Source organism: Manacus vitellinus, unplaced genomic scaffold, assembly GCF_001715985.3.
Source record: "Manacus vitellinus isolate BGI_N305 unplaced genomic scaffold, ASM171598v3 scaffold_29_pilon, whole genome shotgun sequence".
NCBI lineage: Eukaryota > Metazoa > Chordata > Aves > Passeriformes > Pipridae > Manacus > Manacus vitellinus.
This window is the reverse complement of record NW_021940207.1, coordinates 2,585,308-2,594,552: the sequence shown is the minus strand read 5'-3', so window position 1 is coordinate 2,594,552 and position 9,245 is coordinate 2,585,308. Positions and strand designations below refer to the sequence as shown.

The 9,245-nt window shown below is 59.4% G+C and overlaps 2 protein-coding genes across 2 annotated transcripts in view; one reads left to right on the top strand and one right to left on the bottom strand.

Moving 5' to 3' along the window:
- Window positions 1-1,382, bottom strand: part of LOC103758239 (endothelin-converting enzyme 2) — a 10,390-nt gene extending 9,008 nt beyond the window's left edge. The window contains exon 1 of the mRNA XM_029960724.1: window positions 705-1,382. Within this exon, the coding sequence (XP_029816584.1) occupies window positions 705-1,382 (678 nt within the window). The remainder of the gene's footprint in view (window positions 1-704) is intronic.
- Window positions 1,383-1,475: 93 nt separating this feature from the next.
- On the top strand, window positions 1,476-8,660 carry PSMD2 (proteasome 26S subunit, non-ATPase 2). The gene is made up of 21 exons (XM_018074993.3): window positions 1,476-1,517; window positions 2,172-2,228; window positions 2,599-2,763; window positions 3,015-3,136; window positions 3,512-3,736; window positions 3,840-3,998; window positions 4,282-4,426; window positions 4,613-4,673; window positions 4,927-5,073; window positions 5,244-5,350; window positions 5,742-5,869; window positions 5,954-6,041; window positions 6,372-6,534; window positions 6,631-6,732; window positions 6,820-6,965; window positions 7,183-7,266; window positions 7,399-7,567; window positions 7,663-7,757; window positions 7,955-8,081; window positions 8,169-8,287; window positions 8,369-8,660. The coding sequence occupies exons 2-21, from the start codon at window positions 2,208-2,210 to the stop codon at window positions 8,549-8,551; spliced, it is 2,556 nt and encodes an 851-aa protein (XP_017930482.2). The 5' UTR covers window positions 1,476-1,517; window positions 2,172-2,207; the 3' UTR covers window positions 8,552-8,660.
- Window positions 8,661-9,245: the final 585 nt, after the last annotated feature.

Below are 9,245 nucleotides of genomic sequence, written 5' to 3'. Positions count from 1 at the left end.
GGGTGGTAACGGCGCAGAGCCGCGGCAGCACCCCGTGCTCCGGTACCCGGGCACATGCCCCAGTGCACTAGCACCCGCACAGGTGGATTCACACATGCACACTGACACCTCGTCTTGGGTACCTAAAGGATGGCAACCTGATGTCACCCTCAGGCCCGTGCCACAGCACACGCACCCAGGGGTTCACAGCTGTGGGAAGGCCACAGCTGTGCACTACCTCACATCCTGCCTTGACACCTCCTAGCCCTGTGTGACCACCTGCCTGGGACAGGGCATTGCTGCAGGTCACCTGCTCAGTGCCTGGGGTGCTGCCAGGCAGTTCCTCGAGGAGCACAGCCTGGGGTGCTGCTCGGGAGGTTAAGATGTCCCCCAGGATGCCTGGTGGGGCTGAGTGAGGCAAGGCCACCTGCACAAACTGTGGAGCCAGGGCACATGAGCAGGAGCTGCGTGTGTGCACAGGGGTGCCCATGGGTGTCTGTGGCATGAGGGGCCCCACCAAGTCTGCCAGCCCCGGGCAATGCCACTTCACTTGTCTGGCTCAGGTGGTGGCATGCCCCGTGCCAGGGTGGCAGAGTCACAGGTCCCCAGCTGCCAGTGCTCCCTGGCAGTGCCAGTGCTGCCGGTGTCAGTGCTGGTGTTGGTGTCAGTGTCAGTGTTGGTGCTGATGGTAGTATCACTGTTGGTGCTGGTGTCAGTGTCGGTACCGGTGTTTCAGTGTTGGTGTTGGCGCCAGTGTCAATGTCAGTGTCGCTGTTGGTACCAGTGCCAGTGTTGGTGTCAGTGCCGGTGTTGGTACCAATGACGGTGCCAGTGTTGGTGCTGATGGCACTGTTGGTACCAGTGCCAGTGTCAGCGTCAGCGTCAGCGTCAGTGTCAGTGTCAGTGCTGGTGTCAGTGTTGGTGCTGGTGCCAGTGCCGGTGTTGGTACCGATGTTGGTGTCAGTGTTGGTGCTGATGGCACTGTTGGTACCGGTGTCGGTGTCACTATCGGTGTCACTGTCACTACAGGTGTCACTACCGCTGCCGGTGTCACTATGGGTGCCGGTGTCCCTGTCGGTGTCCCTGTCACTATCGGTGTCACTATCGCTCCCGGTGTCACTATCGCTCCCGGTGTCCCTGTCGGTGTCCCTGTCACTATCGGTGTCACTATCGCTCCCGGTGTCCCTATCGGTGTCACTATCGGTGCCGGTGTCCCTGTCGGTGTCCCTGTCACTATCGGTGTCACTATCGCTTCCGGTCCCTATCGGTGCCGGTGCTCCCGCACGTGGAGCCGCCCGCCCCGCCCCGCCCGCCCGCGCGCCCGCGCCCCGCCCCAGGCGCGCGGCAGTGCCCACGTCACGCGCTGCGCAGGCGCTGGAGCGGAGGCGCGCGGGGGCGAACATGGACGCGGGCGGCGGCGGCGGCCAGAGCCGGGTGCAGAGGTGGCCCTGGGGGCAGGAGGCGACGAGAAGCCCACGCCGCCCTGGGGCCGGGACCGCCGGGACCCGCCGGCCGGGCCCGAGAAGGAGCAGGAGCTGGTGAGCGCCGCCGTGTCGCGAGCCGCAGCTGAGTCACCGGCTCGGTCGGGCCCGCGTCACCGACGGGGCGGACGTCATCCCGGCGTCCGGGAACGGGGCGTCATCCACGTCACGGGGGCGGCCGGCATCCCTCCGGGGACTCCCTCCGGCAGGGCGCCGTGACGTCGTGGGGTGCCCGCGTGACGCAGCTGAGGGCTCCCGGTGCTGGGAGGGGTGCTCAGGGGTCTCGGTGGAGCGGGATGAGTGGGGCTGTGATGTAACCAGGGTGTGCATGTGACAGTGGGCACTACGGAGGTGTCCCCACTTTGCCCAACACGGGGGTGACCTTGGCTTTGGGGGTGCCCATGGGCTGGGGGGCGCAGCCTCTGGATGAAGGTGTCCCCCCGAGGGGCTGTGCCTTGACGTGCCCCTCTGGGTGTGTTTTCATAAAGCACAGTGTAATGAGGGAGGCACATCTCACTCCCTGGGAATGGGTGGTTTGTCTGGGAGGGTATCCCCAGTAACATGAGCATTGCTCCACCAGGGATAGTGCCCTGAGCAGGGAATGTGTCACTGTGTCCTGGTCCCCCTGCGGCTTGGGGCAACACTGCGCTGTCACACTGAGTGATTGTGCTGGACACCCTTAACTCTGCTTTCTCCTGCGCATTTTGGCAGTCTGAGGAAGACAAGCAGCTGCAGGATGAGCTGGAGATGCTGGTGGAGCGTCTGGGGGTAAGTCTGTGCTGTGCCCCTTAGGAAGGGGTCCTGGCCAGGACTTGAGTCCATCTGTCCCTCCATTATGGTTGTTCCTTGTGCAGTGGAGATGGGGAGTTTGATCTTGAGTGTGGCCCCTCCTTGTCTGCTGCAACCTGTCCTCCAGCCTTGCTACCTGTTTGACCTGTGCCCAAGGGACCTCTGTGTCCCTGGTGTGTGGGTGGCTTTCTGCCCTGCTGTGCCCTCCCTCCCCAGCTCTTGGGCTTCGGAGGCAGCTCAGGGCAGGGGGTTGTTCTTCTCAGAGCCGTAGCTGTGTTTGGGGAGAACTGGTGCAGTGGTGGCTCAGGAACCAGCTCACAGGGCCCTGACAGGCAGCTTCCTTTTGCAGGAAAAAGACACGTCACTCTACCGGCCAGCCCTGGAGGAGCTGCGGAGGCAGATCCGCTCCTCCACCACCTCCATGACCTCCGTTCCCAAACCCCTCAAGTTCCTACGGCCCCATTATGGCAAGCTGAAGGAGATCTATGAGAACATGGCTCCAGGAGAGAACAAGGTAAAGGCTTTTGGCCCCACCATCCCATGTGACTGGAGCGACAGTACTGGGGCAGGCAATTGCAGAGCTCTCTGGACCCTGTGGTCTAAAGGCAGCCTCTGCCTTTAGACTTGCTTCAGAGGATTGTTACTTGCCAGGACAGTAGCTTTGCCACCTGTGATGGCTTGTGGAACAGGGAGGGTGTTGTGTCCCTGGCTGCCCCTGATTCCCTGAGCCTAGCCTGTGTCTGGAGCTCTGCACTCTTCCCGCAGCGCTTTGCGGCCGACATCATTTCTGTCCTGGCCATGACCATGAGTGGGGAGCGTGAGTGCCTAAAGTACCGCCTGGTGGGCTCCCAAGAGGAGCTGGCATCTTGGGGGCACGAATACGTCAGGTAAGCCTGAGTGGGACCAGGGCTTGGGGAAGGACAAGGGCTTGGGGGAATTTCCTGGAGCGCTTTGGCTCTGGCCTGTCTGGGATGCATCCTGACTTGCTGGACATGTGTTTAGCTGCCCCTGTCACACCTGCACATGTGTCACTTCATGCTCTATCCACAGTGATTTGCTAGCTGCAGAGATTTTGCTGCCATGGCCTCCAAAATCTCTGCTCTTAAACCTGTTCCTGCTCTGGGCTTGTCCTCCATAAGCTCTGCAGAATGTGGAGTCCCTATAAATAGCACATGCCCTGGCTAACTGGCAGCAGTTGCTCCCCATTCTCATGGTTCAGTGAAACTGTTTTCTGTGGTGGTGATGTCCCTTTGTCCCTGCAGACACTTGGCAGGAGAGGTGGCCAAAGAGTGGCAGGAGATCGATGAAGCTGACAAGTCTCAGAGGGACACACTCCTCACCCTGGTCAAGGAGATTGTCCCCTACAACATGGCCCACAATGCAGAGCATGAGGCCTGTGACCTTCTCATGGAGATTGAACAGATGGACATGCTGGAGAAATACATCGATGACAATGCCTACTCCAAAGTGTGCCTCTACCTGACCAGGTGAGGGGGCTCAGCAGGCTGAGGTGCTGGAGGGGGCCTGGTCCCTGCTGGGCCGAGGTTGCCCAACGTGGTCCTCACCCTCACACCTGTCTCCTCCTCAAAGCTGTGTAAGCTATGTTCCGGAGCCCGAGAACTCAGCTCTCCTGCGCTGTGCTCTGGGCATCTTCCGCAAGTTCAATCGCTACCCTGAAGCCCTGCGCCTGGCTCTGATGCTCAATGATGTGGAACTGGTGGAGGACATCTTCACCTCCTGCAAAGATGTGTAAGCAGAGATGTTCCCTGTCCTCCGTTCTGCCCCCTGGGGCCTTCACCCATTGTGGTGGGGCACAGCTTCCCATGTGGGCAGAACTGGGTTGGATCCTGCCACTGCTGGAGGTGTCTGGGGGTTCAGAGGGAGACTCTTGTCCCTGAAGTCAGGATGAGCAGGAGTGGGTTGTCTCTGTGTGCCTCTAGGCAGGGCAGGTTGGCTCACCCTTTGGTGAACCTGTGTTTGTGCTGGGGTTTGTTGGGGTCTGGGCACTCGGGAAACCTCTCCATCTGCACAGAGTTGTCCAGAAGCAGATGGCCTTTATGCTGGGCCGCCACGGTGTCTTTCTGGAGCTGAATGAGGATGTGGAGGAGTACGAGGACCTGACAGAGATCATGTCCAATGTCCAGCTCAACAGCAACTTCCTGGCCTTAGCCAGAGAGGTGAGTGTCCAAGCTGGGAAAAGCACCCTGGGCTGCCTCCAGCTGTGGCTGCCCTGGCTACTGGGCTCCATGGCAAGATCTGAGAAGAAATCCTTCATCCCTATGAGCTTAGCCAGACATCTGGAGAGGTTGCCACTGTAGGGTGTGCTGGCCAAGAGATAACCCCCTTCTCCCTTGTCTCTGCAGCTGGACATCATGGAGCCCAAAGTGCCGGACGATATTTACAAAACCCACCTGGAAAATAACCGTAAGGGCTTGCGTTTTGGCCTTTCTCATCCCTGCCTATGGGGAGTTCCTGGGGCTGCAAGGCACCTCTGTGCCAGTGCAGTCAGCTGTGTGTCCCGAGGTGGGCAGATGGCCTGCCTGTGGTCTCTGACCTGTGGATTTGGGCTTCTCCTTCCTGCTGGTGGTGGGACAGGTCTTGTCCCCCTGTGGTGCAGGATGGCTGCACGGCAGAGGGCTTCTCTTGCTGCCTGGCTCACCCTGATGTCCTTCCCCAGGGTTTGGGGGGAGTGGTTCCCAAGTAGACTCAGCCCGGATGAATTTGGCCTCCTCCTTTGTGAACGGCTTTGTGAATGCTGCCTTTGGACAGGACAAGCTGCTGACAGATGATGGCAATAAATGGTTGTACAAGAACAAGGACCACGGTGAGGGATCTGTCTGGGCAGGGGCTTGAAGATGCCCCCTGTGCTTGGGGTCACTTCTGGGAGCCTGCTGAAAGGGGGCTTGTCATGCCGGCCTATGTCCCTGGCCACCAGAAGCCCCAGGCAGGGCACATCAATTCAGGGCTGATGTGGGCCCTTCTCTGGAACTGCAGGGATGCTGAGTGCTGCAGCCTCACTGGGCACAATCCTGCTGTGGGATGTGGATGGGGGGCTCACACAGATCGACAAGTACCTGTACTCCTCGGAGGATTACATCAAGGTCAGTGACTCTGATCCTGGCTCTATGTCTGTGTGGGGCGGTCCTGCTGTGAGCTGGGTGTGTGGCTGGCTGGGATATTGGTCATTGCCTTGGTCCACTGTGCGGCTGAGCTCCTACATGGAGAAGGGTTGGATACCCTGTGTCCCAGGCTTTTGAGCAGCTCACAGCAAGGTGAGGAGCTCTTGGGGACTGCCTGAGGCACCTTGGAGTCCCCTTGTCACAGGGATATGAGTTTTAGACTGATCAGCTGGATCCAGAGTAGTGTTGCCCACTTAGTATCAACTTGCCCATCCTGGGGAGTGGGTGTGATGTGTGGGGTGACATCAGTCACTGGCTGGGAGGGTGCTTTGTGTGTTGGTGGCTGGTGCATGATGGTGCTTCTGCCTTGCAGTCCGGAGCCCTCCTGGCCTGTGGCATCGTCAACTCAGGGGTGAAGAACGAGTGTGACCCTGCCCTGGCCCTCCTGTCTGACTATGTCCTCCACAACAGCAACACCATGAGGATTGGAGCCATTTTTGGGTAGGGGCCCTGCCCCAGCCTCCCTGTGCTGTGCTGTGCAGGGTGGTGCAGTTCCCCACTCACACCCCTCTGGATTCTCCGCAGGCTGGGGCTGGCGTACGCAGGCTCCAACCGCGAGGACGTCCTGACTTTGCTGCTACCTGTGATGGGAGACTCCAAGTCCAGCATGGAGGTAGGGGATGAGGCAGGGTTTGCCTGCAGTTGGTGCTTCCATATCCAGTCCCCAGCAGCTCCTGGGAATGTAGAGTCTGTCCTGCAGCTGGTTTTTGCTTCCAGAGCAAGGCTACATGTCTCTGTTCGATGCTATGCTGTGCCAGAGCATGACCCTATTTTCCCCACTTGAGCTGCTAGCATGATGGGATTGCAGCAGATGTGGGAGGGTAGGAAACAATCAGGTCTCCCAATAGCCCAAATTTTTGCAGGAAGTGGGGACCAAGGGTACCCAGTACCCAGCTCACTCTGCGCTGTCCCCGTCTATGACATGTCTCCTCTCCTTTACCAGGTGGCTGGTGTGACCGCCCTGGCCTGTGGGATGATATCAGTGGGCTCCTGCAACGGGGATGTCACCTCAACCATCCTCCAGACCATCATGGAGAAAACAGAGCCGGAGCTGAAAGACACGTACGCCCGGTGGCTGCCACTTGGCCTGGGCTTGAACCACTTGGGTAAGGCTGGGCAGTGCCAGTGGCTCATGGGTTGGGGGGACAGGGTGGGAGCATCCCTCCCCCATGGTCCTCTAACCACCACACCTTCCTTGGCAGGGAAGGGAGAGGCAATCGAGGCCATCTTGGCAGCACTGGAGGTGGTGTCAGAGCCATTCCGCAGCTTTGCCAACACACTGGTGGACATCTGTGCCTATGCGGGTGAGTTGGGCTGGTCGAGGTGGGGGGAGGCAAGAGCAAGTTCAGGGCCCTCTGCCTGTTGATCCTGGTCCTCCTCTCTCTTCCCAGGCTCAGGGAATGTTCTGAAGGTGCAACAGCTCCTGCACATCTGCAGTGAGCACTTTGACTCCAAGGAGAAAGAGGAGGACAAGGACAAAAAGGACAAGAAAGAGAAGGAGAAGAAAGAGAGCTCAGCTGACATGGGGGCTCACCAGGTGGGGAAATATGGGATTGGACCTGTGTCTCTGGAGCAGGAGTGGCTTTGGAAGGGTCCCAAAGGCCCTTGTGGGGTCAGAGCTGAAGGAAAACAGCTCCCAGCAGCATCCTCTGCTCTCCTTGTTCCCCTGGGCTTGAATGGGCACAGGAGCTGTGAGAACTTGGGTGTTGGGCTGGGTGCTCTCTGTCTGGTGGTCAGTGCCCGTGTTCCCGCAGGGTGTAGCGGTGTTGGGGATCGCGCTCATTGCCATGGGCGAGGAAATCGGTGCGGAGATGGCCCTACGCACATTCGGCCACCTGGTGAGTGACACCAAGGGGACAGCACCGAGCTGGGAAGGGACCTGAGTGTAGAAAGTGGGTATTGCCTCACATCTCAGTAGACCTTACTGCACTTGGTGATCTGGGTCTAACACGCACCGCCTTTCCCTGCAGCTGCGCTATGGGGAGCCCACCCTCCGCCGTGCTGTGCCCTTGGCCCTGGCACTTATATCAGTCTCCAACCCCCGGCTCAACATCCTTGACACCCTCAGCAAGTTCTCCCACGACGCTGACCCTGAGGTCTCCTACAACTCCATCTTTGCCATGGGCATGGTGGGCAGTGGTAAGCCTGGGGACAGCCTGGTTTGGGGCTTGTCTGAGGGCAAAGTGGGAGACCTGAGCATTGTACTCTACTCTGCCTCACCTCCTTGTCCCCAGGTACTAACAATGCCCGTCTGGCAGCGATGCTGCGGCAGCTGGCCCAGTACCACGCCAAGGACCCCAACAACCTCTTCATGGTGCGGTTGGCCCAGGTGATGATCCTGCACTCACTGCTCGTGTGGGGAAGGTTGGAATCCCTGCCCTTGGTGGGAGAGGGGAGTGGTGTCCTGGGGATGTCGCCCTTGGTGGGAGAGGGGAGTGGTGTCCTGGGGATGTCACCCTTCTGGGGCAGGGCTTGGTGTCTCAGGCATTACGCTGCCACTCTCATGTACTTTCGCTGCCACACCAGGGCCTGACCCACCTGGGCAAGGGGACGCTCACCCTGTGCCCATACCACAGTGATCGCCAGCTCATGAGCCAGGTGGCTGTGGCTGGGCTGCTGACTGTCCTCGTGTCCTTCCTCGATGTGCGCAACAGTGAGTACCGTGGGCTCCATCCCCCCAGCCCCCTCTGCCCCGCAGGGTGGGCATCGCTCAGCCACTTTACTTCTGTCTCTCCTCCAGTTATCCTGGGCAAGTCCCACTATGTTCTCTATGGCCTTGTTGCTGCCATGCAGCCCCGCATGCTGGTCACCTTTGACGAGGAGCTGCGACCTCTGCCTGTGTCGGTTCGGGTAGGACAGGTAAGGGGCAGCCAGAGCTGGGGATGGGGTGCTCTGATGTTCCTGGGTGACCACAGCATTGACATTGCTCTTCTCTCACAGGCTGTGGATGTGGTGGGCCAGGCAGGCAAACCCAAAACCATCACTGGCTTCCAGACTCACACAACGCCAGTACTGTTGGCACATGGAGAGCGGGCAGAGCTGGCCACAGAGGAGCACGTGCCCGTGACACCCATCCTGGAGGGATTTGTTATCCTACGCAAGAACCCCAACTACGACGTTTGAGCCAAAGGGGGGTTGGGGGGGGGGTAGGTGGTTTGGGAGGGGAGGGAAAAAAAACTGTTTTTTTTTTTTGTTACTGAGAGTCAAGGAAATAAACTAGGCGGAGACTCTAGTGCTGCTATCCTCTCCTTGTGCTGGAAGTGCAGGCTGGGCTCTCATCCCTTTGGGAGTGCCTGCTGCCCGTGGGGGCCAGGCACAGTGCAGACCCCGAGAAGCAAGAAGTGAACACAGAGTTGTGGGGTGCCGTGGGTGCTCCTGATCTTCAGCACCTGCCTGTCCCTGTGTGTGTGCCTGGCACAGCCATGTGTGCTGGCAGTGTGCAGCTCCCCTGAGCCCAGTGCTGCCTGTCCCTAGCCAGGACTGCCTTCCTGGGGTGTCTTGGCTGGCAACTCCCAGCTTTCAGCTGTCCTCCCAGATGCACTGGGCTCTGCCATCATTTGGTGCTGCTCTAGAGCTGGCATTGGAGTTAAAATCGGTCTTGGGGTGGGATGAAGGCCACAAGGGAAGTATTTTTAGGAAAGAGGAAAAACCGTGTCCTGTTTCCAAAATTGACATTGTCCCCACCCTGCCCTGGCCCAGGCTGGTGGCTGTGGGAGGCTGTGTCTGGGTGGATGTGAGGTGCTGGATGGAGGTTGGGACGGGTGTGTGGTGTTGAGTCTAAAGGCGAGTGGGATGGGTGCAGGGTATGGGTAAGGTG

Bases quoted from the DNA above. Each gene is read 5' to 3' on its own strand.
- PSMD2 (XM_018074993.3), top strand. From the start codon at position 2,208: ATGCTGGTGGAGCGTCTGGGG. The intron at 2,229-2,598 runs GTAAGTCTGTGC...TTCCTTTTGCAG, and splicing joins TGCTGGTGGAGCGTCTGGGG to GAAAAAGACACGTCACTCTA. The intron at 4,427-4,612 runs GTGAGTGTCCAA...TTGTCTCTGCAG, and splicing joins TCCTGGCCTTAGCCAGAGAG to CTGGACATCATGGAGCCCAA.